Raw genomic sequence first — 27,283 nt, forward strand, 5'->3', positions numbered from 1 at the left:
TCCGCCCACCCACGGCCGCTCTAGAAGACGAGCCGTCATCCAAACTCTTTACTCGTGACTCATGTTTTGCTTGCATTGGAATTGCATGTACCAAAGAACACTGATTATTTGCATGTCGCCAATTGGTTTCGACACCTCTTTGTGAGAATGGAAAGTTAAGTATGGTCACTTTAATATACTGTAATAAACTCTCTTAATAAGATTTGCTTCAACTGTTGTCCAGCTAGCCGAGAAAACAACTTCCTAGACACCCTATATTAGACGAGTGGGCAGGGTACGACAGTCACCATATCAAATCTTATTTCTACTGGATCAGAATGCTTACCCACCTTTGAAAAGGACAAAAACGCTTTAAGTGTAACTGTAAACAACAGTGTTATTGAAAACTGATTAAGTTTCGTTTTTGTTTATTTGGTTATTAATGACTGGCATTGTAAAATAGGTGATGTACTGGGTCACGCTTAATAAATTATTTGTAAAAGTGGCCGTGTAACCAGTATGTTTTCAAACTGGGGTAGCACAGAAATGGTACGAGAGTCACCCCAAAAGAAATGCACACTATTTTTTGTAAAAATACAATTTTCATTCTGCATGTGTGAAAGTTTTACTGTGTGTAGATACATCCTTCCCGGTTGTTTTGAAACTTAGTTCAACCTGTTCCCGTGAGTGGCGCCGTCACAGCATGTCTTCAAGATGGCTGCTACACTTGACGTTCGTCATAAGCAACGTTCTGTCATAAAACTCCTGTGCTGTGAAAACGAGACAGTGGGAAACATCCACAAGAGGTTGAAAAAGGTGTATGGAGATGCTGCTGTCGATCGCAGTACGGTTAGTTGGTGGGCAAGCAGGTTACGTGATGAAAGCGGACACGGCAATATTGAGGATTGTCCTCACAGTGGCAGGCCTCGTACTGCACACACTCCAGACAATGTGCAGAGAGTTAACGAATTGGTGACTGCTGACAGACACATCACAGTGAACGAATTGCCACGCTATGTTGGGATAGAGGAAGGAAGTGTTTGCATAATACTGGAAGTGTTGGCGTTAAAAAAGGTTTGTGCCAGGTGGGTTCCCAGGATGTTGACAGTGGCTCACAAAGAAATAAGAAAAACGGTTTTCTTGGAAGAATTGTGACAGGTGATGAAACGTGGCTCCATTATTTTTCACCAGAGACGAAGAGGCAATCAATGGAGTGGCATCATGCAAATTCACCCAAGAAAAAAAAAATTCAAAACCACACCTTCTGCTGCTGGAAAAGTTATGGGTACGGTGTTTTCCGATTCCGAAGGACTCTTGCTTGTGGACATCATGCCAAGTGGAACCACCATAAAATCTGATGTACATGTGACGACACTGAAGAAACTTAAAGCTCGACTGAGTCGTGTTCGACCACATCGGCAAAAGCAGGATGTTTTGCTGTTGCACGACAATGCATGGCCACATGTCAGTCAAAAAACCATGGAAGCGATCACAAAACTCGGATGGACAACACTGAAACACCTGCCTTACAGTCCTGACCTGGCTCCATGTGACTATCATCTCTTTGGGAAACTGAAAGACTCTCTTCGTGGAACAAGGTTTGAAGATGATGACTCCCTTGTGCACGCTGCCAAACAGTGGCTCCAACAGGTTGGTCCAGAATTTTAACGTGCGGGTATACAGGCGCTGGTTCCAACATGGCGTAAGGCAGTTGAGAGGGATGGAAATTATGTGGAGAAATGAAAATATTGTTCCTAAAGGATGTATCTACACACTGTAAAACTTTCAGATATGTAGAATGAAAGATTGACTTAAAAAAATAGTGTGCCTTTCTTTTGGAATGACTCTCGTACGTTTCTGGACATGGTATCCAATCCAAAATACCGGGTGATCAAAAAGTCAGTATAAATTTGAAAACTTAATAAATTACGGAATAATGTAGATAGCGAGGTAAAAATTGACACACATGCTTGGAATGACATGGGGTTTTATTAGAACCAAAGAAAAAACAAATTTCACAAAATGTCCGACAGATCTCTTGCGCGCGTCATTTGGTGATGATCGTGTGCTCAGACGCCACTTTCGTCATGCTTGGCCTCCCAGGTCCCCAGACCTCAGTCCGAGCGATTATTGGCTTTGGGGTTACCTGAAGTAGCAAGTGTATCGTGATCGACCGACATCTCTAGGGATGCTGAAAGAGACCATCCGACGCCAATGCTTCACTATAACTCCAGACATGCTTTACAGTGCTGTTCACAACATTATTCCTCGACTACAGCTATTGTTGAGCAATGATGGTGGACATATTGGGCATTTTCTGTAAAGAACATCATCTTTGCTTTGGCTTGCCTTGTTATGCTAATTATTGCTATTCTGATCAGATGAAGCGCCATCTGTCAGACATTTTTTGAACTTTTTTTGTGGTTCTAATAAAACCCCATGTCATTCCAAGCATGTGTGTCAATTTGTACCTCTCTATCTACATTATTCCGTGATTTATTCAGTTTTCAAATTTATACTGACTTTTTGATCACCTGGTATTATCTACTCAGTCCCGTCTACAAGTCCTAGAAATTTGTAAGGGGATGTTAGAGCACCCTGTACATCAGTGCAATCAGAAAATACTATATAATTTAATAATTTTGTAAAAAAATCGAATTTTAGATTATTCAGATGTCTCCTGTGTCGTCAAACCTTCAGAGTTTTACAAGAAGAAAATCTAGGTGAAGTTTCCCAGAGACAAAAAATAAAACGCTTTTTACTGAAATGTATCTCTGACGAAGGGGCCGTTAACCGCGGATTTGCGCCACGCAGGAAGGTAGGTAGGTAGGTTTACTGCGGGGGGGGGGGGGGTGGAGGGGAGGAAGGGGGGGGGAGGTGCCGAAGCTTTGGCAGTTCTGCCAGAGGCGCGTGGTCACCTCAGCACGGCTGTACTCGCGTGCCCTGCAGTGACCAGGAGGCGTCGTTTCTCACCAGTTTTGTCGCGGAGGGATACGCACGCCACGAGGCGCGGCCGTGCTGGTTTGCCGCCAAGGTCACGAGCCGGCGGGCTGGCGAGGTGCTGTGCGGCGCGCCGCGAGCGGCCGAAGCCAGTGCTGCGCGGAACATCGGCCGAGCTGGAGGCAGGCGCGGACGCAGCGGAAGCGGCGGCGGGGGCGGCGATGCCGCGCTTCTGGAGGCGGCGGCCGGCGCTGGCGCTCGCAGGTACTCACCGCGGACGGACGTCCGCAAACCAGCCGCGGGTGTTCAACTTTGCTTGCTGCAACGCCGCACACGGTGCAACTTTTACGCAACCGTCGACACCTTGGCGACCACACGCTTACCTGAAGGCGTCGTCTCTATCGGGTTCATCACTCATCGGTGGTTTGATCAGCTTTTGTTAGAAAGAATGTGAATGGTGTCCTTTTTCGTCGGTGCTGAATTCGAAAACGAAATAAGTTTTTTCTTTCGAGTTAATTTATTTTTATGAAAGTCTACCCTCTGTCTACCGAAATCCTTGAAAACGCTGCCTGTTGGTTACTCTCCTGTAGCCTAACGCAAATTTTCTGCGTATTTAATTGTTCGAAAATAATCGGAATACGTACAAGGGAGTATCACCACGCTCGATCCTCAGTTCAGAAATCTGTCTCCAGGAAGTTTATGTGGTCTGGCAGCACCGTCGATGAGACGTGATTGGACACGGAGAACCGCGTTGTGTTTGTTGTCACTTGCATCTCAGAAATGAGAATGCCGACAGTTGTTAGAAGTGCCTGTTTGTTCTTCTAAGCTGGTGAAAGTTTGTGGTATGTGTTTTGTGTTAATTCAGAAGAAGGAATGCTCGTTCCTGTGTAAACAAAACAAATTATTTTTGTTATATCTGTGGAGAGTTACGTCTGAACACTCAAAACTAAAACTTAACGCTGTCGTGAAGAAATGCTACAAACTTTATATCGGGTGTGAGATTGGCGATCAGGGTGAGAATCTGGTCACCCAATAAGATGTTCGTCATGTGCTACACTCCTGACAGGCTGGTTTAAATGACTATCTATACGTTCTTGTTATGTTCCCATGATTTTCTGGGAGCTACCGCACAACACATTTGACTGTTATTTTTGTCTGACAGGAATAGATAGTTCCCCTCCACAACAAACAAAACTGTGCAATTCACCATCTTATACATGGGCTCCATTTCATAGTGAAGAATTGCCAATGACAGTGCATCCTGAGAATGTGGCGGTCAGTAGCTGATCATTAAGGCATCTTCCAGGATAATCTTGGAGCCATTAGTGACGAACATGGAGCACCGTTTCAGCAAGACCTTTCACAAATGGAAAACCGTTATCCAGGTAACTGGAAAACAGACATATTGTCTGACTTTAGCTGCACTTTACGAATCGACGTTCCTGAGCCAAAGTATCGCTTTACTTAGCTTTACTCCAATGTTACTCACTTCTTTGATTACTTTGTTTGCTGAAAGATTTCACTGTTATTTGCATTTGGAAGTCTTGTCCGAGAAAGTTTCATTTTGTTAATTAAAGTTCACTTACTCACGGAGGTCCTGTGTGGGCTGTAATTATCGTATGACATCGAAACTTGGTAGACATGCTGATGAGTTAATGCGGAACCGATTTCAGCTGAAAAAAAATTATTTCCCCTTTTGTCCACCAGGTGCGTCTCAGCTCGTATTGAAGAAGCTGTGTAAGTAGTGGTTAATAATAAAATTATCACTATACATTTCTCATTAGTTTAATCTTTTCTGCCCACGTCCTGTCTCTAATAGGTTACATGTGAAAGCATTTCGATGCCTCTTTCTTGCATTCTCAAAGCCATATTTGCACCTGGTGGCCAAAATTGGAACTAATTTTTTTCCAGCGTAAATCGGTTTAGCAGCAAATGGATCACAACCCACACTGAACCTCTGTGTGCAGCTACACTTTAATTATAACCTCTCAGTATAATATGTAGGCAACCATAAACATTTACATAACCAATGTTACGAATGTTTTAAATCAGATATGGATTGGGGCGAATTATCTTCCGGAAACACTGTGTAGTCTTGAAACTGAAAAAAGATTTTGTGGTTTCTAATGACACATTTCATCACATGATTTGAAGAGTACTGTATCGGCGCTGGTGTTCGATACCCGCAGAGAAAAACGCTGAAAACGTTGCGGACTAGTCCAGTATGCGTTGTGAGTGTGGACATACGCTTACCGGCAGCGCATTACCGAGGGGGTGGCGAAACAGCCACCTGCCAATGACGCACGCACAGAGGGTTCGCAAGCGCTGGGGAGGGAGAAAAAAACGAAGAGGAATCCATCATCATTTCACCATACAGCAGAGCTGCATAGCCTTCACGTAAAAATATGGCAGCTATAGTTTCTCCTTGCTTTCAGCATTCGCAGTATCAATATACAAAGGCTACGTCACAAAGCCGATCGGTCAGTCATTCAGACTGCTGCTCCTGCTAATACAGTGCATCAACTTCAAGTTGGCCCATCACCTGTCTATTGCTGATTGGGTAGAAATCGGAACTAGGGTAGGTTTATAAAGTAGTGGTTCTTTTATTTTAATATCTCCATATGAGAGTAATTCCAACCCACCTCCTTTTACACATTACAGTAATAGGAGTTCTTCTACAGAACAGAAATTATTGTCACGGACAAACGTTTTTGGTTTGTTTTCAAATTTTACTTTGCTATCTGTCAGACATTTCATACCCATGATAGATTATCAAAATTTCTTGTGGCAGCATTGTGTATCCCATTTTGTGTTAAAGACAACCTTAACGTGAAGTAATGGATGTCATTTTCTTCTTCTAGTATTGTAATTGTTTACATCGTTGTTCCTTTTGAACTGCAATGGATTATTTACAACAAATTTCATGAGGGAATAAATATACTGTGAAGCAGTAGTCAGACTGCCAAACTCTTTTAATAGATGTCTACAAGATTATCGTGGGTGAACGCCGAGTATTGTTCTTACAGCACGTTCTTGCGCAATGAAGACTTTCTTTCTTAAATATGAGTTACCCCAGAACATTGTTCCATATGACGTTAGTAAATGAAAATATGCAAAATATGTCAACTTACTGATTGTTCGGTAAATCTTCCCAAGATTTACGATGATTATAAGTGTAGAAGTGGCTGAATTAAGTTGTTTAACGAGTTCCAAAATAAGGTTTTCCCAGTTTAAATTCTCATCAATATTAACATTTAATAATTTTGAAGTTTTCACTGTACTTATTATTCCTCACCATGTGTTACAATTCGTATTAGTGTAGTATCCCTAGATGTGCATAACTTAATATGTTGTGTCTTTTTAAAATTTTGGTTGAGCCCATTCGCAGAAAACGAGTCAATGATACTTTTAAGAGCATTGTTTACTATTTGTTTCTGCACATATGCTTGAATTGATTACAGTACTTGTGTTATATGCGAAAAGAACTAATTCTGCCTGTTATATATTAGACGGTAGATCGTTTACGTATGTGAAGAACAATTTGTCAAACATTTTAGCGATGAAGCAGAGAACGTACAGTGAAGGTCTGTACCAAGATAATGATGTGAGCGCGGTGAAAAAGTATGAGCAGGAATAAGGAGATATACCATAAGGGTGTACGGGATGTAAACGATAACTGGTTACAACGTACCATAATGGTGTAGCTGAACTAGAGACGGACAGTTTGATATTGTACACGTGCGGTCTGTCACGCCGAGAAACAACCTCAAAATAGCCTACAAAAGCAACAGAAAGTTAATTTAAACTTCCCCGTGCAGATGATGAAAGAAAGAAAGACTTTCATAAGCGTTTTGCAAAAGCCAATTACGTTTACAATATGATCTAAACAAAGGTGACCATATTTCCAGCGATCGAAGCTGGGACCCATTTTATGACTGCTCCCTGCTCGGGGTGCAACAATGCTCCGTAACTGTTATACATATTTAAAGCTCACAACGAAATGAACAGTAGGCACCAAATGATAATATAACAAACGTTATCTAAAACATAGGCATATTCATAGTTATTGTATAACTATAATACACTTGAATCCGGAAAGTTAGTAAATGGAACAACACTTCCAGAAGTGGACAACTCTTGCTTAGGTGCCTATACAAAGTTTTTAACACTTAGTTGTTTGTACCCCCATACTTTTGTGATGAATGCATTTGATTCAGTTAATGTTTGTTTCCATTTAAGTTTAAGAAGTGATAGAATTCAGAACAACTGTACTTCAAATTAAGTTTCACTATTAGTGTCGTATTCGCTACTTCTACTTTCATTTGACTTTTGTCGGTATACTACATCTTATTCATCAAAGAAAGACAATCTTGACTGCTGCATTTCTACTTGGAAGATATAACACAAACTCTATAATCATAGAAATATTTTAATAAGATATATGTATGGATGTTAAGTGCTGGAACAATTGTAGCAAACACATATCACTGAAAGTTGCTCGCTCACAGAAAGTTCCGTACCTAAAGATTGCAAAGTTGCTCAAGTCACACCAGTACCCAAAAAGGTAAATGGGAGTAATCCGTTGAATTACAGGCCCATATCTCTAACGTCGATTTGCAGTAGGGTTTTGGAACTTATACTGTATTCGAACATTATGAAGTACCTCGAACAAAACGACTTATTGACACTTACTCAGCACGGATTCAGAAAACATCGTTCTTGCGGAACACAATTAGCTCTTTATATTCATGAAGTAATGAGTGCTATCGACAGAGGATGTCAAATTGACTCCATATTTTTACATTTTCAGAAGGCTTTCGACACCGTTCCTCACAAGCGTCATCTAACCAAACTGTGTGCCTATGGAATATCTCCTCAGTTGTGCGACTGGATTCGTGATTTCCTGTCAGCAAGGTCCCAGTTCGTAGAAATAAACGGAAAGTCCTCGAGTAAAACAGAAGTAATATCCGGCGTTCCCCAAGGAAGTGTTATAGGCCGTCTATTGTTCATGATCTATATTAACGACATGGGAGACAACCTGAGTAGCCCTCTTAGATTATTTGCAGATAATGCTGTCATTTACCATCTTGTAACGTCATCAGATAACCAAAATGAATTTGCAAAATGATTTAGATAAGATATCTGTGTGGTGCGAAAAGTGGCAATTGACCCTGAATAAAGAAAAGTGTGAAGTTATTCACATGAGTACCAAAAGAAATCCGCTAAATTTCGATTACGCGATAAGTCACACAAATCTGAATGCTGTAAATTACACTAAATTCTTAGGGATTACAATTACAAATAACCTAAATTGGAACGATCACATAGATAATGTTGTGTGTAGAGCAAACCAAAGACTGGGATTCGTTGGGAGAACACTTAGAAGGTGCAACAAATCTACTAAAGAGAATGCTTACACTACACTTGTCCGCCCTATTCTGGAGTATTCCTGTGCGGTGTGGGAGACGCATCAGGTGGGGCTGACGGAAGATATTGAAAAAGTTCAAAGAAGAGAGGCTCATTTTATATTATCGCGAAATAGGGGAGATAGTGCCACAGACATGATATGTGAATTGGAGTGGCAATCATTAAAACAAAGGCTTTTTTCGTTGCGACGGGATCTTCTGATGAAATTTCAATCACCAGTTTTCTCCTGCGAAAGCATGCTGTTGGCACCCACCTACATAGGGAGAAATGATTATCACGATAAAATAAGAGAAATCAGGGATCGAACAGAAAAATTTAAGTACTCGTTTTTCACGCGCGCCGTTCGAGAGTGGAACGGTAGAAACACAGCTTGAAGGTGGTTCATTGAACCCTCTGCTAGGCACTTTACTGTGAATAGCAGAGTAATCACGTAGATGTAGATGTATTATCTATGAAATATGAAAATATTTCCTAACATGAAATTTTTTTATTGTAGTAGGCCTAATAAGCATTTGATACTGGTGCTGTATGAATTATGTGCTCTCGTGTTATTTATGTTAATGAGGTAGATAAAAATGACAATTTTTGTTACAAATGTGCAATATTAGAAAGGCCTATTTCGTTTTATCAAGCAGAGAGTGAAAAAATAGACGTAATCAAATCAAGAAACCATACCAGTCTTGGGTACTATTCGTATTAACAGCTTCTTTCAGTACTAGACAACGACATTTTGGGTATTCACGTAGCAGCGTTTGACGAACTCGGATGACGTAATAGATTCTTTCGCAGAAAGGAAAGCACGCCGTGTAAGGCTGTAGCAAGATTCGAGAGAAAAAAATGCTGGGACCTAAAGACTGAAGAAATGTGAACCGTCTTGCTTGTCTCTTGTTTTTACTGGTTTTATGTATTTAATTTTGTTTCACGCAGAAGAGAAAGTTATTAGCTAATAGGCAATAAAGAGTGCTAATTTTATGAAGAACTCTTATTCTCTCGGTCACAAATAATTCCACCCAGTATTAATTGTGAGTATTTTTAGGGGGGGGTAGGACGTCAAACCGGCCAACTGGGAGCAGAAGAGGTACCAGAAAGGACATTTTAATTTCCACTGTCCTGAGTATGTATTTGATGGCTTCCATTACAAAATATACACGTTTGAATTCCACAGAGCGAAATACAGTGACGTGCGGTAGGAAAATGCCGTGTGAGGAAGTCTGTCACTGCACTTTGGGACATTTAAGACCAAATAACATGTCTTGCATTTCCTCTAACATATGTTTTATATATCAAGCTCTTCATAAAGATATACACTACAAAATAAACACAGTTTTTAAGAATCGGCTTTTTAAGAAAATTTTCTGTCCTATCTCAAACGCTGGACTATGAATGGGACGGGGGAGGGGGGGGGGGGAGGGGGAGCGCCGCTATCAAGTTTTTTCCCCGATTCGGAAATATCGTAGATCGGGGCTAACACAGTAGTTTCGTAGTAAGAAGCTCAGCCAAACGAGACGATTTAATTGTTAATTTTATGCTGTTGAAATTCACGATATTCTCAGGTAAAATTTACAGAAACGTTCATTTTACATTTTGTAAGTGCACGAACAAGGGGTTTTTAATGTTCGAGATCGACTTCAACGAAAATCCCGCAGAGCGCTCATGCGCTGTGGCTTAGGTGGCTTTTGTAGCCCAATTTGAGGCCGTTCTCCAGTTTGATAGACCGCTCAAGTGTCCCACATCAATTCGTGCTCTTTGACTTCACCTACGTCACTGTGGTACGTTGTAAACAGTTTTCATTTACACTCTGCTGGTATTATGTCTGTGTGCTAGAATTTTCTTCGTAGGGCGAACGAGCCTATGACACACAACGCACAAAGCAAGCGAGGCACAGTACAATGTGCCCATCAGCTTATGCCAACCCTCTCCCACAAAGATCGCGCGTCGCTTTTTATTGATTTTTTCCTTAGTTGAGGGAGGCACTATTTAAAAGATGCAACAAAGCCACAAATTCGAAGGTATAGCAATGAAATTTTGCACCATGCTTTACGTGAAAATAACACATTGAGTATTAAGTTCCTTGGATTATGCGTATTTAACTCTTTTATCGAATTTAAAATTTTTTACAGAAATTATTCAGTATTTTTCTTCAAAATTTTCTCTGGTTAATCTGTTTGCATATAGTAAACTTCTCTCATGAGGTTTCTTTGAATGTATCGAATACGAGAATTTTAATAATTTTTCGTTTTAATTCTGTAAGTATAATATGAAATTCGTGCTAAATTCCAAGCTTTTTGCCCAGTATCTCAGCTTACACTCATAATTCCAAAATTTACTCTTGAGGCCGGCCGGTGTGGCCAAGCGGTTAAAGGCGCTACAGTCTGGAACCGCGTGACCGCTCCGGTCGCAGGTTCGAATCCTGCCTCGGGCATGGATGTGTGTGACGTCCTTAGGTTTAAGTAGTTCTAAGTTCTAGGGGACTGATGACCTTAGAAGTTAGGTCCCATAGTGCTCAGAGCCAACCATTTACTCTTGAGAAAACATTTCCTGGGTTTATAGAAATAAGTGTACAAAATTCCATAATTTAAGCCATCACACGTTCTGAGAGAAAGGTATAGCAACTTCAAAAACCATAATTTTTAGGAAATAGTTTTTAAAGTGCAGCCTAACGTTTTTTCTCACGTCACCTCAGATTAGTACTGGGGGTCCTGTTACCTCACAAGGCTTCTTTCGGCCTTCTTTCCTCTGCCAGGTCTTCAATGACTTTTCAGCTGCAGAGAGTCCATGTAAACCCATTTTCCTCAAGATGTCTTGAGTGAAATTTCCTGTCTTAAAACTCATTCTCTCTAATACCTTCATACTCCCTACATTCCCATCATTCAATACAAGAAGTGCATCATAAGTGCCAATTTTGACAAATGTAGCAGGTGTAAATATGGTTTTAGGGCATAGTTAGCATATGAGTGAATTCAGAGACTCATCTTGATTCCGGGTTTTGCTATGAACACACTTTTTTAGAACTTCAGGATCGGCCAGAGACCTGTACGTGGCCTTGACAACATGCACGACACTTTATGGAAGCCTCTCCTTGTGAATGTAGGGCTTGTTATCTCCCTGAGCCTGTAGGTGTTTACACCAGCTATTGTGGCACAGATCATGAATCGGATGTTGATTTGTTGACACCATGTGGAAATATGTAGCCCATACTGCACATTTCACGTCACTTATGCTGGATAGGTTCTGTCTGATAGCCTTATCATGTCCATCAGTAGCGCTAGGCAAAATAAGAACTGCTTCTTCATAAACAAAGCAGCTGGTTTATTATTGTTTGTAAGGTACGGTACAGACTCATAGACGGTCTATAAAACCAAAGAACATATATCACATCCCACGCAAGTTTGTTGAAAGTAATCCAGGTAATCGTTGTTCACCGAGCTAGTATTGAAGTGTTGTTTCAATAAGTGGGCGTTGCAAGAATGCTGCGTGACACATTTAATTAGTTTTCAGGAACTTTTTATGCAATTTCACTATTGAAACTTTGGGAACTTGAGTTCTACTAATAAATGAGTTCTAATAATAAATAAAAAATAAACTGAAAACTTTTTCGGTCAATTTCATGAGCGTCCTCCAGTAAAACGTTTAAGGTTAATCTGGCAAAAAACTGACTAATCGATTATTAATAAACGACTGAAAATATAAAACTGACTATTTCTGTTTAAAATAGGTATTCCGGCTTTTAAGGCAAAATTTATTGTTAAATGTAACTCCCAGCTTGGGTTTTCTATTTTTGAACCTGACAACTCTAGTAGGAAGGCGTGTTGCCGACAATGAACTTGTATTGCCCATTAATAGCATATTCAAAACCACCACAAACCACTACATTTTTTCGAATGTTTAAAAAAACTACTTAATTTTTATTTTCTTTAAGTGTATGGTATGTTGAGCTACCAAAAAATGAGACAATTCACTTTATCCTTTGTGTTTAAAGCTGACACAGTGTTATGAAATGTGTCACGGTGAAACTACTTAAGAGAAAATGAACAGCTCGAGATCATCAAGACCTTCTTCGACGTAAGGTTAAACAGCAGAGACGAGGGCAGTATCGGATGAAGTACAGTCAGGTGCTTTATAAAATTGTTGCTATCTGCTTCAGCACTTCTGCTGTCAGTTCATAATTGTGGCAACATTAGAGTCGACAAACTAGCCTACTGTAGACTGCAATAACTAAGTGTAGCCGACAGTAATTTTGCTAGTAGCTTTGATCAGCTAAGGTCGTACCCGTGTTACTTGTTTGTTAGATGGGTTGCATACCATTAGGCGTTACCTCAAAGCGATCTCACTAGCTCCCCCCCTAAAACTCGGAAGCGATGGACCGTCTAGAAACTGAGTCAGGATATATAAAGGGTCGGGTAACCTACGAAACATTTTTGTTCCTCATAGCTATCCTCCTGCCCGTTACTTAAGAATAAACAGTATTGACAGCAAGGCTGCAATTGTTAATGCTTAGTTCAAGTTTTATTCGAAAATTGTTGCTTTGAAACGTGAAACAGATGGATTTTATAGTAAAATAAAGAAAACAATATAGATTTATCACATAGTGCCAGAAAACGCAATTTTCTCAAAAAAAAGCTAAAATGAAAAACCGCAAAACAAAAATATGCCAAACATCGCTTCAATACTTCTTTGAACTCACAATTTTGTTTCAAAAAACAAAGACAAGTCGTCGGTTCCCAGTTTCTCTCTCATACATTCATTTGTGTTTCTTTCCTTACCAGCCCTACCAGTACTACTGTCATTTAACTACTGTACCAAAACCACCCAATCATAGAGCGCAACTCTAGTCAAGATTGATTCTTCCTTCTCACTGCCGCTCAGATCGACAAAAATGAATTCATCATTTCGGATCTCGTCCTATTTCTCACTTTGGTTTTAATAATGTTCATCTGGCTAAAATGTCTTCCCGCTTCCGCATTCAACCATGCTACCACTAGTCGTGACAATGCAAACGTTGCCAGTTAGTGAAATGGAGTGATGTCACTTGTATCCCTATATTCAAGCACTTCACAACAGAAATTAACAGTGTCTGTGGTTTCGGGTTATTTGACAACAGTTCAATTTTGCCACTGGAAATCAGTTTTTGTGTATTCTGCCAGGGTCAATATTATGTGATACAAGTAGAGGAATCAATGGTTCCTCAACGTCTAGAAGAGCTTTCCACGCTAAAAGAAGTGAAATTCTCCTCAGAATTTTGTTGCTGTCTGGAAATCATGGCAACAATTGAATTATTAGTTGGCAGACAAACTAGATGCATCTCTGACGTTAGGCGTGTTCTAGGTGTAAGTGTGTGCATTTATCAGTCTTTCTTTTGGTTTCATAGCCTAGATATTGTTTAGGATCTAAATGCTTTTGCTTCTAAATTTAAATTTTTTGCACAGGATATGTGGGGACGACACCAACTTTAATTAATGATTATTACCACAACGATGTCGTTTAACAACCTTCACGGATCCCCCGTGTAGGGTTCAAAACGTTTATTAACCGTCTGCAAATCCGAAAGAATAGGTTTCAGAAATACTGAATACGCCAAAGTGCATTCATCAGAAAACATTGCATGAAGCATTTCTGCAATGTAACAGTTGTTTTTTAACAGAGTTTTTCAAAGTGTGTTCTAAGCTCAACCACTGGTCTGTAATTCTATTTACCAAAGACACTACGGACAACCATTGCGTATCACATGCACGTGGAAATTTGAGGGGTTCTGCTGCTTCCCTGATTGTCTTGTAAATTTCGTGATACAATTGTTGACGAGTTGAAGAATGCAAAAATCAGTTGTGCGATTCCCTAAGTAGGAAGTCATGATTTCGTGACGGCGCTTAATTCGCAGCAGAAACAGTACGTTGAATTGAATGGCATACATATTTTATAAGGATCAAATGCGGAATGTCTGTTTTACAAAACTGAGTGAACACCACTGTTTAAAACCTAACATTACATCCGTATTGTCTGTGCATATACCCTGCAGTTGTTGAAATCTAAATGGAATTCCTGAAGCGTGTCTTTAATTACTGTTACAATAGACTGTGCATTAATTAAATGCTCGACGTCGGCCAGTTTCAAAAACTTTGAAATTATCGCATTGTTTGCACCACTGTAATTTATTATTATTGTTATCATTCCTAAATATTTGGTCACGCTTATATCTGTTGATTCAGCAACTAGAATGCTATACATGCTTTCACCAGTATCTTGCCCCAGATTTACCACAGAATTGGGCCTTAGTACATGTCTTATACAACACATTGTTCTATCTCAAGCTTTCTGGCAACATCACTGTCTATGAATTTACTCTTGCACAAATAATTTAAGTGATCAGATGACATGATCGCACAGTGGTTGCAAACAAATAATGCAGGGGAGCCCTCAGCTCTTTCACTGTTTTGAAAGGTATTTTTGTTAATCTTACACTAGAAAATGATACTGCAGCATCTTGTGTTTTTCGTGTCACGGTGGCTTAATACATCGGCATAACACGCTAACGAAGTACAACGAAAAACTTTAATAGCTGCGCTTGTGTCATAGCCTTCAATTCTTTCTAACCAGTCTGCAACTCTACTATCAAGTAGCTATTCAGTACGAAATTTCTAGATATTCTATGCCATTACTTTTCCCGTGTTTAGCACTAAAATAATACCTACTGACGTAAAAAGAAACACCACAGTAAGCCGCCACTACAGGTATGCACTATGCATACAGTCGCAGGTTCATCAGTACTAGAGCGTATAATAACACGGGCACGAAACAATACGGCACCGAAGACAGAATACCGGAGCTACACCCTGAAGAGCCAAAGACACTGGTACACCTGCTTAATATCGTGTAGGACCCCCGCGAGCACACAGAAGTGCCGCAACACATGTGGCATGGACTCGACTAATGTCTGAAGTAGGCTGGAATTGACACCATGAATCCTGCAGAGCTGTCCATAAATCCGTAAGAGTACGAGGGGGTGGAGATCTCTTCCGAACAGCACGTTGCAAGGCATCCCAGAAATGCTCAATAACGTTCATGTCTGGTGAGTTTGGTGGGCAGCGGAAGTGTTTAAACTCAGAAGAGTGTTCCTAGAGCCACTCCGTCGTAATTCTGGGCGTGTTGGGTGTCGCATTGTCCTGCTCTAATTTCCCAAATCCGTCGGGATGCCGGCCGAAGTGGCCGAGCGGTTCTAGGCGTTACAGTCTGGAACCACACGGCCGTTACGGTCGCAGGTTCGAATCCTGCCTCGGGCATGGATGTGTGTGATGTCCTTAGGTTAGTTAGGTTTAAGTAGTTCTAAGTTCTAGGGGACTGGTGACCTCAGACGTTAAGTCGCATAGTGCTCAGAGCCATTTTGAACCGTCGGGATGCACAATGGACATGAATGGATGCAGGTGGTCAGACAGGATGCTTACGTACGTGTTACCTGTCAGAGTCGTATCTAGACATATCAGGGGTCCCATATCATTCCAACTGCACACGCCCCACACCATTGCAGAGCCTCCACCAGCTTGAACAGTCCCTGCTGACATGCGGAGTCCATGGATTAATGACAGTGTCTCCATATCCGTACACGTCCATCCGCTCGATACAATTTGAAACGAGACTCGTCCGACCAGGCAACATGTTTGCAGTCATCAAGAGTCGGTGTTAATGGGCCCAAGCGAGGCGTAAAGCTTTCTGTCGTGCAGTCATCAAGGGTACACGAACGAGTCGGACTTCGGCTCCGAAAGCCCATATCGATGATGTTTCGTTGAATGTTTCGCGCGCTGACGCTTGTTGATGGTCCAGCATTGAAACCTGCAGCCATTTGCGGAAGGGTTGCACTTCAGTCACGTTGAACGATTCTCTTCAGTCGTTGGTCCCGTTCTTGCAGGAGCTTTTTCCGGCTGCAGCGATGGCCGAGGTTTGATGTTTTACCGGATTCCTGATATTGACGGTACACTCGTGAAGTGGTCGTACGGGAAAATCTCCACTTCATCGCTACCTCAGATATGCTGGATATATGTCCCGTTGCTCGTGCGCCGACTATAACACCACGTTCAAACACATCTTGATAACCTGCAGTTGTAGCAGCAATAACCAATCTAACAACTGCTCCAGACACTTGTTGTCTTATATACGCGTTGCCGACCGCAGTGGCGCCTTCTGCCTGTTTATTTATCTCTGTATTTGAATACGCATTCCCATACCAGTTTCTTTGACACTTCAGTGTAAGTGTTGAAGTGATATGAATTTCTGAGCTACTAGAAGTTAGCTAATTAAATAGTTCTGGTTGCTGTCGGCTGAATGTATCAAGTGATTTTTAAAAATAATTTTACCGTAAAACCATCCAAATATTTTTAAAATCCACCAAAATTGCCACTTGCCACCAGATGCATAAATTGCGTACTAGGATAGTCATTTGTTTTTGGCTGCAGCCAACGTTAATTAACTGTCAGTAATGTGTGAGGTAATGTACCCGTGGGATAGCGTCTTTGATTCATAATCAAAACGTCATCGGTCCCGGGTTCGATCCCCGCCACTGCCTAGATTTTGATAAATAATCAGCATTGGCGGCCGAAGATTTCCGGCATAAGAAGTCAGCCTCATTCTGCCAACGGCCTTGTCAAAGAGGGCGGAGGAGCGGATAGAGGTTCAGGGCACTCTCTTGTCCTAGGGGTGGGAAATTGCCCCTAAAGGCGGAAGAATCAGCAATGATCAACGACATGAGGATGCAGAAGGCAATGGAAACCACTGCATTAAAGACACGTAACGTGTATCCACAGGACATGTGGCCTGTATTTGAAGAAGTGTCATGATGATCTCTCCATTGGCAAAAGATTCCGGAATAGTCCCCCATTCGGATCTCCGGGAGGGGACTGCCAAGGGGGAGATTACCATGAGAAAAATATTGAATAATCAACGAAAGGATAACGTTCTACGAGTCGGGGCGTGGAATGTCAGAAGCTTGAACGTGGTAGGGAAACAAAAAAATCTGAAAAGGGAAATGCAAAGGCTCAATCTAAATATAGTAGGGGTCAGTGAAGTGAAGTGGAAGGAAGACAAGGATTTCTGGTCAGATGAGTATCGGGTAATATCAACAGCAGCAGAAAATGGTATAACAGGTGTACGATTCGTTATGAATAGGAAGGTAGGGCAGAGGGTGTGTTACTGTGAACAGTACAGTGACCGGGTTGTTCTAATCAGAATCGACAGCAGACCAACACCGACAACGATAGTTCAGGTATACATGCCGACGTCGCAAGCTGAAGATGAACAGATAGAGAAAGTGTATGACGATATTGAAAGGGTAATGCAGTATGTAAAGGGGGACGAAAATGTAATAGTCATGTGCGACTGGAATGCAGTTGTAGGGGAAGGAGTAGAAGAAAAGGTTACAGGAGAATATGGGCTTGGGACAAGGAATAAAAGAGGAGAAAGACTAATTGAGGTCTGTAACAAGTTTCAGCTAGTAATAGCGAATACCCTGTTCAAGAATCACAAGAGGAGGAGGTATACTTCGAAAAGGCCGGGAGATACGGGAAGATTTCAATTACACTCCTGGAAATTGAAATAAGAACACCGTGAATTCATTGTCCCAGGAAGGGGAAACTTTATTGACACATTCCTGGGGTCAGATATATCACATGATCACACTGACAGAACCACAGGCACATAGACACAGGCAACAGAGCATGCACAATATCGGCACTAGTACAGTGTATATCCACCTTTCGCAGCAATGCAGGCTGCTATTCTCCCATGGAGACGATCGTAGAGATGCTGGATGTAGTCCTGTGGAACGGCTTGCCATGCCATTTCCACCTGGCGCCTCAGTTGGACCAGCGTTCGTGCTGGACGTGCAGACCGCGTGAGACGACGCTTCATCCAGTCCCAAACATGCTCAATGGGGGACAGATCCGGAGATTTTGCTGGCCAGGGTAGTTGACTTGCACCTTCTAGAGCACGTTGGGTGGCACGGGATACATGCGGACGTGCATTGTCCTGTTGGAACAGCAAGTTCCCTTGCCGGTCTAGGAATGGTAGAACGATGGGTTCGATGACGGTTTGGATGTACCGTGCACTATTCAGTGTCCCCTCGACGATCACCAGTGGTGTACGGCCAGTGTAGGAGATCGCTCCCCACACCATGATGCCGGGTGTTGGCCCTGTGTGCCTCGGTCGTATGCAGTCCTGATTGTGGCGCTCACCTGCACGGCGCCAAACACGCATACGACCATCATTGGCACCAAGGCAGAAGCGACTCTCATCGCTGAAGACGACACGTCTCCATTCGTCCCTCCATTCACGCCTGTCGCGACACCACTGGAGGCGGGCTGCACGATGTTGGGGCGTGAGCGGAAGACGGCCTAACGGTGTGCGGGACCGTAGCCCAGCTTCATGGAGACGGTTGCGAATGGTCCTCGCCGATACCCCAGGAGCAACAGTGTCCCTAATTTGCTGGGAAGTGGCGGTGCGGTCCTCTACGGCACTGCGTAGGATCCTACGGTCTTGGCGTGCATCCGTGCGTCGCTGCGGTCCGGTCCCAGGTCGATGGGCACGTGCACCTTCCGCCGACCACTGGCGACAACATCGATGTACTGTGGAGACCTCACGCCCCACGTGTTGAGCAATTCGGCGGTACGTCCACCCGGCCTCCCGCATGCACACTATACGCCCTCGCTCAAAGTCCGTCAACTGCACATACGGTTCACGTCCACGCTGTCGCGGCATGCTACCAGTGTTAAAGACTGCGATGGAGCTCCGTATGCCACGGCAAACTGGCTGATACTGACGGCGGCGGTGCACAAATGCTGCGCAGCTAGCGCCATTCGACGGCCAACACCGCGGTTCCTGGTGTGTCCGCTGTGCCGTGCGTGTGATCATTGCTTGTACAGCTCTCTCGCAGTGTCCGGAGCAAGTATGGTGGGTCTGACACACCGGTGTCAATGTGTTCTTTTTTCCATTTCCAGGAGTGTAGATTACATCATGGTCAGACAGAGATTCCGAAATCAGATACTGGATTGTAAGGCGTGCCCAGGAGCAGATATAGACTCGGATCAGAATGTATTAGTGATGAAGAGTAGGCTGAAGTTCAAGACATTAGTCAGGAAGAATCAATACGCAAAGAAGTGGGATACGGAAGTACTAAGGAATGACGAGATACGTTTGAAGTTGTCTAACGCTATAGATACAGCAATAAGGAATAGCGCAGTAGGCAGTACAGTTGAAGAGGAATGGACATCTCTAAAAAGGGCCATCACAGAAGTTTGGAAGGAAAACATAGGTACAAAGAAGGTAGCTGCGAAGAAACCATGGGTAACAGAAGAAATACTTCAGTTGATTGATGAAAGGAGGAAGTACAAACATGTTCCGGGAAAATCAGGAATACAGAAATACAAGTCGCTGAGGAATGAAATAAATAGGAAGTGCAGGGAAGCTAAGACGAAATGGCTGCAGGAAAAATGTGAATCATCATCATCATTTAAGACTGATTATGCCTTTCAGCGTTCAGTCTGGAGCATAGCCCCCCTTATACAGTTCCTCCATGATCCCCTATTCAGTGCTAACATTGGTGCCTCTTCTGATGTTAAACCTATTACTTCAAAATCATTCTTAACCGAATCCAGGTACCTTCTCCTCGGTCTGCCCCGACTCCTCCTACCCTTTACTGCTGAATCCATGAGTCTCTTGGGTAGTCTTGCTTCTACCATGCGTGTAACATGACCCCACCATCTAAGCCTGTTCGCCCTGACTGCTACATCTATAGAGTTCATTCCCAGTTTTTTCTTTGATTTCCTCATTGTGGACACCCTCCTGCCATTGTTCCCATCTACTAGTACCTGCAATCATCCTAGCTACTTTCATATCCGTAACCTCAACCTTGTTGATAAGGTAACCTGAATCCACCCAGCTTTCGCTCCCATACAACAAAGTTGGTCGGAAGATTGAACGGTGCACAGATAAATTAGTCTTGGTACTGACTTCCTTCTTGCAGAAGAGAGTAGATCGTAGCTGAGCGCTCATTGCATTAGCTTTGCTACACCTCGCTTCCAGCTCTTTCACTATATTGCCATCCTGTGAGAATATGCATCCTAAGTACTTGAAACCGTCCACCTGTTCTAACTTTGTTCCTCCTATTTGGCACTCAATCCGTTTATATTTCTTTCCCACTGACATTACTTTCGTTTTGGAGATGCTAATCTTCATACCATAGTACTTACATTTCTGATCTAGCTCTGAAATATTACTTTGCAAACTTTCACTCGAATCTGCCATAACAACTAAGTCATCTGCATATGCAAGACTGCTTATTTTGTGTTCACATATCTTAATCCCACCCAGCCAGTCTACTGTTTTCAACATATGATCCATAAATAATATGAACAACAGTGGAGACAGGTTGCAGCCTTGTCTTACCCCTGAAACTACTCTGAACCATGAACTCAATTTACCGTCAACTCTAACTGCTGCCTGAGTATCCATGTAAAGACCTTTAATTGCTTGGAAAAGTTTGCCTCCTATTCCATAATCTTGTAGAACAGACAATAACTTCATCCTAGGAACCCGGTCATATGCCTTTTCTAGATCTATAAAGCATAGATACAATTCCCTGTTCCACTCATAACACTTCTCCATTATTTGCCGTAAGCTAAAGATCTGGTCCTGACAACCTCTAAGAGGCCTAAACCCACACTTATTTTCATCCAATTGGTCCTCAACTAATACTCGCACTTTCCTTTCAACAATACCTGAGAAGATTTTACCCACAACGCTGATTAAAGAGATACCTCTGTAGTTGTTACAATCTTTTCTGTTTCCATGTTTAAAGATTGGTGTGATTACTGCTTTTGTCCAGTCTGATGGAACCTGTCCCGACTCTCAGGCCATTTCAATTATCCTGTGTAGCCATTTAAGGCCTGACATTCCACTGTATTTGATGAGTTCCGACTTAATTTCATCCACCCCAGCCGCTTTATTGCACTGCAATCTATTGACCATTTCTTCCACTTCCTCAAATGTGATCCTATTTCCATCATCATTCCTATCCCATTCTACCTCGAAATCTGAAACATTACTGATCGCATTTTCACCTACATTGAGCAACTCTTCAAAATATTCCCTCCATCTGCCCAAGGCATCCACAGGATTCACCAGCAGTTTTCCTGAACTGTCCAAAATACTTGTCATTTCCTTCTTACCTCCCTTTCGAAGACTGCTAATTGCACTCCAGAATGGTTTTCCAGCAGTTTGACCCATAGTCTCCAACCTGTTTCCAAAGTCTTACCACGATTTCTTCTTGGATGCTGCAATTATCTGTTTGGCTTTGTTTCTTTCTTCAACAAAACTTTCTCTGTCTACCTGGGTTCTGGTATGTAGCCATTTTTGATACGCCTTCTTTTTCCTTTTACAGGCTGCCTTGACTGTATCATTCCACCAAGCTGTTTGCCTCATCCTGCTTTTACACACTACTGTTCCAAGACATTCTTTAGCCACTTCTAGTACTGTGTCCCTGTACCTTGTCCATTCCTTTTCCAATGACTGTAATTGACTACATTCAACTAACTGGTACCTTTCTGAGATCGCTGTTATGTACTTGTGCCTGATTTCCTTATCCTGAAGTTTCTCCACTCTTATCCTCCTACATATGGACCTGACCTCCTGCACTTTCGGCCTCACAATCCCAATTTCACTGCAGATTAAATAATTATCAGTGTCATCAAAGAATCCCCTGAATACACGTGTGTCCCTCACAGCCTTCCTGAATTCCTGATCTGTTATTATATAGTCAATGACAGATCTGGTTCCCTTGCCTTCCCAAGTATACCGGTGAATGTTCTTATGTTTAAAAAAGGAGTTTGTGATTACTAAGCCCATACTGGCACAGAAATCCAAGAGTTGTTTCCCGTTCCTGTTGGCCTCCATATCCTCTCCAAATTTACCCATAACCTTTTCAAACCCTTCTGTTCGATTTCCAATCCTGGCGTTAAAATCACCCATGAGCAGAACACTGTCCTTGTCCTTTACTCTAACAACTACATCACTGAGTGCCTCTTAAAAACTATCCATCTTATCTTGATCTGTCCCTTCACAATGCGAATACACTGACACAATCCTAATTTTCTTGCTAGACACTGTCAAATCTATCCACATCAGTCGTTCGTTTACATACCTTATTGCAACTACGCTGGGTTCCATTTCTTTCCTGATGTAAAGCCCTACACCCCATTGTGCTATTCCTGCTTTGACTCCTGACAGGTAGACCTTGTATTCTCCCACTTCCTCTTCTTTCTCACCCCTTACCCGAATGTTACTAACAGCTAAAACGTCCAGCCCCATCTTACTTGCAGCCTCTGCCAACTCTACCTTCTTCCCAGAGTAGCCCCCATTGATATTAATAGCTCCCCATCTCATTACCATTTGCTTGCCAAGTCGTATCTTAGGAGTCCCTGGTTTGTCAGTTAGAGGTGGGACTCCGTCACCTCCAAAGGTCCGAGGCATTTTGCTCTGATTGTTGCCAGCATCATATTTAAAGTACCAGGGAAGCAGGTTGCTAGCCTTACTTGCCCCGAGTCCCATTGGGTTTTACCCCTAACGGCTGAGGGACTAACCGGTGGATTTGGTAGTCTTTGCCGTATGAGCACAAAGGTGACCACGACTCAGAATATGTCCGAGATGCCCAGCCTTATTCCAAAGTAACTGGTATCCCGACTGTCGGGACCACTTACTTGGCCACTCATACGTTGCCCGTGGTTCATGAACTAGGACATGACTACAGGAACCCACACCATGAACCACGAAAAATGTGAAGACATCGAAAAAGATATGATTGTCGGAAGGACAGACTCAGCATACAGGAAAGTCAAAACAACCTATGGTGACATTAAAAGCAACGGTGGTAACATTAAGAGTGCAACGGGAATTCCACTGTTAAATGCAGAGGAGAGAGCAGATAGGTGGAAAGAATACATTGAAAGCCTCTATGAGGGTGAAGATTTGTCTGATGTGATAGAAGAAGAAACAGGAGTCGATTTAGAAGAGATAGGGGATCCAGTATTAGAATCGGAATTTAAAAGAGCTTTGGAGGACTTACGGTCAAATAAGGCAGAAGGGATAGATAACATTCCATCAGAATTTCTAAAATCATTGGGGAAGTGGCAACAAGACGACTATTCACGTTGGTGTGTAGAATATATGAGTCTGGCGATACACCTTCTGACTTTCGGAAAAGCATCATCCACACAATTCCGAAGACGGCAAGAGCTGACAAGTGCGAGAATTATCGCACAATCAGCTTAACAGCTGATGCATCGAAGCTGCTTACAAGAATAACATACAGAAGAATGGAAAAGAAAATTGAGAATGCGCTAGGTGACGATCAGTTTGGCTTTAGGAAAAGTAAAGGGACGAGAGAGGCAATTCTGACGTTACGGCTAATAATGGAAGCAAGGCTAAAGAAAAATCAAGACACTTTCATAGGATTTGTCGACCTGGAAAAAGCGTTCGACAATATAAAATGGTGCAAGCTGTTCGAGATTCTGAAAAAAGTAGGGGTAAGCTACAGGGAGCGACGGGTCATATACAATATGTACAACAACCAAGAGGGAATAATAAGAGTGGACGATCAAGAACGAAGTGCTCGTATTAAGAAGGGTTTAAGACAAGGCTGTAGCCTTTCGCCCCTACTCTTCAATCTGTACATCGAGGAAGCAATGATGGAAATAAAAGAAAGGTTCAGGAGTGGAATTAAAATACAAGGTGAAAGGATATCAATGATACGATTCGCTGATGACATTGCTATCCTGAGTGAAAGTGAAGAAGAATTAAATGATCTGCTGAACGGAATGAACAGTCTAATGAGTACACAGTATGGTTTGAGAGTAAATCGGAGAAAGACGAAGGTAATGAGAAGTAGTAGAAATTAGAACAGCGAGAAATTTAACATCAGGATTGATGGTCACGAAGTCAATGAAGTTAAGGAATTCTGCTACCTAGGCAGTAAAATAACTAATGACGGACGGAGCAAGGAGGACATCAAAAGCAGACTTGCTATGGCAAAAAAGGTATTTCTGGCCAAGAGAAGTCTACTAATATAAAATACCGGCCTTAATTTGAGGAAGAAATTTCTGAGGATGTACGTCTGGAGTACAGCATTGTATGGTAGTGAAACATGGACTGTGGGAAAACCGGAACAGAAGAGAATCGAATCATTTGAGATGTGGTGCTATAGACGAATGTTGAAAATTAGGTGGACTGATAAGGTAAGGAATGAGGAGGTTCTACGCAGAATCGGAGAGGAAAGGAATATGTGGAAAAGACTGATACGGAGAAGGGACAGGATGATAGGACATCTGCTAAGACATGAGGGAATGACTTCCATGGTACTAGAGGGAGCTGTAGAGGGTAAAAACTGTAGAGGAAGGCAGAGATTGGAATACGTCAAGCAAATATTTGAGGACGTAGGTTGCAAGTGCTACTCTGAGATGAAGAGGTTAGCACAGGAAAGGAATTCGAGGCGGGCCGCATCAAACCAGTCAGTAGACGGATGACCAAAAAAAAAAAAATGTGTGAGGTAGTCATTGTTGTCTGCTGAGTCAAAATCTTGTACTTATTCTATTTCGTGGTGTCCTCCTTCCTGGCTGTTAGTGTAAGTAACTGTTGCAGTTAGGATCTTTATTAAACGCGTCAGTATAAATAACGATTTCAGTTCTGGTTGCGAACAACATTTAAGCGATGAACTACAGCTTAAGGTGGCTATACTGAGGAGGCAGGCGGGGCTTGGTCTTTGATGTTGGCTGCACTTAAAGATTGCGCACAGAGAGTTAATAATATTAATGGAACAGTCTAAAAGTTACATTTCGTTTTGGAACTGTGAGAATGCATAGCTGAGTTGCTTTTGAGGCACGACGATCATCTGACGTTGGAACAAAATCGAGTGTCTTCAATAAAAATAGTCGTACAGCTGCGTATTTTATAATGAAATTTTTAACTTTTCTCAATAGTGTTCCGCGAAAAGAACGTCGGCTTCCCTCCATGGATCCCCATTTGAGTTCACGAAGCGTCTCTGTAACACTCGCTTAATGGTCGAATCTACCAGTAACATATCTAGCAGCACGGTTTCGAATTGCTTTAATATCTTCCATTAAACCGGCCTGGTCGGGATCCCAAACACTCTAGAAATACTCAAGATCAAGTTTCACTAGTGTTCTGTAAGTGGTCTCCATTACCGATGAACCACGCTCTCTTAAAATGCGCCCTATAAACTGAAGTCGACCATTCACCTTCTTTACTACCTTCATTACGCGCACATTCCATTTCATATCGCTTTGCAGCATTACGCCTAGACATTCAATCGACGTGGTTGTGTCAAGAATCACACTATTAATGATGTATTCGAACATTGCAGGACTGTTTTTCCCACTCATTTCTCATTATCTTACTTTTTCCTCATTTGGAGCCACTTGCCGTTCTTTACACCTACTAGAAATTTTGTCTAAGTCAACTTGTATCAATTTACGGTCGCTTGTCGACGACATATTCCTGTATACCACAGCATCATCAGCAGACACAGATTCCTGCCTCAACCTGTCGGTCAGATCATTAAACTAAAAATGAAAAATGAAGTCTTATGTGGAAATCGTTACGTATAATAGCAGATGAGTAATGAAGTTTCATTTGCAATTGTATTCTAATATAAGCATAACTGAAACCTTATTTAACAAATTTCTTTTTTCCCTCAATGTTACTTTAAGTTCCAATTATGCAAATATTAGATAACAAGTGTAAATTCACCTTTATTTTTGATCTTTTGTTAAATGTGTTGATATCCACTCAAAACTTTATGTGTCGTTTTTAATTAAATGTAACATAATAAAAGAAAACGCTCCCTTGTAAACCCCATATTTTTCATTATTCAGCCATCTTCCTTATCAGTTATATACCAGTAAATGCAGAGCCTTTAAAGAGTCGAACCCGGGAGTGTAAAACAACTTCAGACTTCTGATAATATGTACAAAACAGTTAATGTATTAAGTATTTGACGTTAAGTTCGTAAGCGAGAGAATATTTAAAATCATGTTTAAAGTTTGTTGGAAGTCACTGAATGCTCTCAGCATCAAACAGGATGAGTGTACTCTGAGTAATCTGCGCTCAGTTTTAAGCAACAGCTGATTTTTTCACTCGTCTGAAAGTTAGTGATATCAAATCTCCTGAGCCATATGTACAACGATGATATATTTTGCAGGTGCATCCATTGAAATACATTGTCACCGTGTGCAAAATTTATTGCGAATACCATTAGTTGTAATGAAGAAATAAAATGTCATGCATGATGCGGTAGTTTTAGTATAAAGTACGCGATCAAAAGTATCCGAACACCTGGCTGAAAATGACTTACAAGTTCGTGGCACCCTCCATCGGTCATGCTGGAATTCAATATGGTGTTGACCGACCCTTACCCTTGATGACAGCTTCCACTCTCGCAGGCATACGTTCAATCAGGTGCTGGAAGGTTCCTTGGGGAATGGCAGCCCATTCTTCACAGAGTGCTGCACTGAGGAGAGGTATCGATGTTGATCGGTGAGGCCTGGCATGAAGTCGGCGTTCCAAAATATCAAAAGGTGTTCTATAGGATTCAAGTCAGGACTCTGTGCAGGCTAGTCCATTACAGGTACGTTATTGTCCTGTAACCACTCCGCCACACGCCGTGCATTATGAACAGGTGCTCGATCGTACTGAAAGATGCAATCGCCATCCCCGAATTGCTCTTCAACAGTGGGGAGCAAGAAGGTGCTTGAAACATCAATGTAGGCCTGTGCTGTGATAGTGTCACACAAAACAAGAAGGGGTGCAAGCCCCCTCCATGAAAAATACGACCACACCATTACACCACCGCCTCCGAATTTTTCTGTTGGTGCTAGACACGCTGGCAGAT

The 27,283-nt window shown here is 42.1% G+C and overlaps 1 protein-coding gene across 1 annotated transcript in view; it reads left to right on the plus strand.

The window, feature by feature from the left end:
* The first annotated feature begins 1,842 nt into the window (after positions 1-1,842).
* Positions 1,843-27,283, plus strand: part of LOC126095685 (beta-1,3-galactosyltransferase 1-like) — a 316,203-nt gene continuing 290,762 nt past the window's right edge. The window contains exons 1-2 of the mRNA XM_049910441.1: positions 1,843-1,877; positions 2,903-3,183. Of these exons, the coding sequence (XP_049766398.1) occupies positions 1,843-1,877; positions 2,903-3,183 (316 nt within the window). The remainder of the gene's footprint in view (positions 1,878-2,902; positions 3,184-27,283) is intronic.

The sequence above is a fragment of the Schistocerca cancellata genome, chromosome 8 (assembly GCF_023864275.1).
Source record: "Schistocerca cancellata isolate TAMUIC-IGC-003103 chromosome 8, iqSchCanc2.1, whole genome shotgun sequence".
In the NCBI taxonomy this organism is placed as follows: domain Eukaryota; kingdom Metazoa; phylum Arthropoda; class Insecta; order Orthoptera; family Acrididae; genus Schistocerca; species Schistocerca cancellata.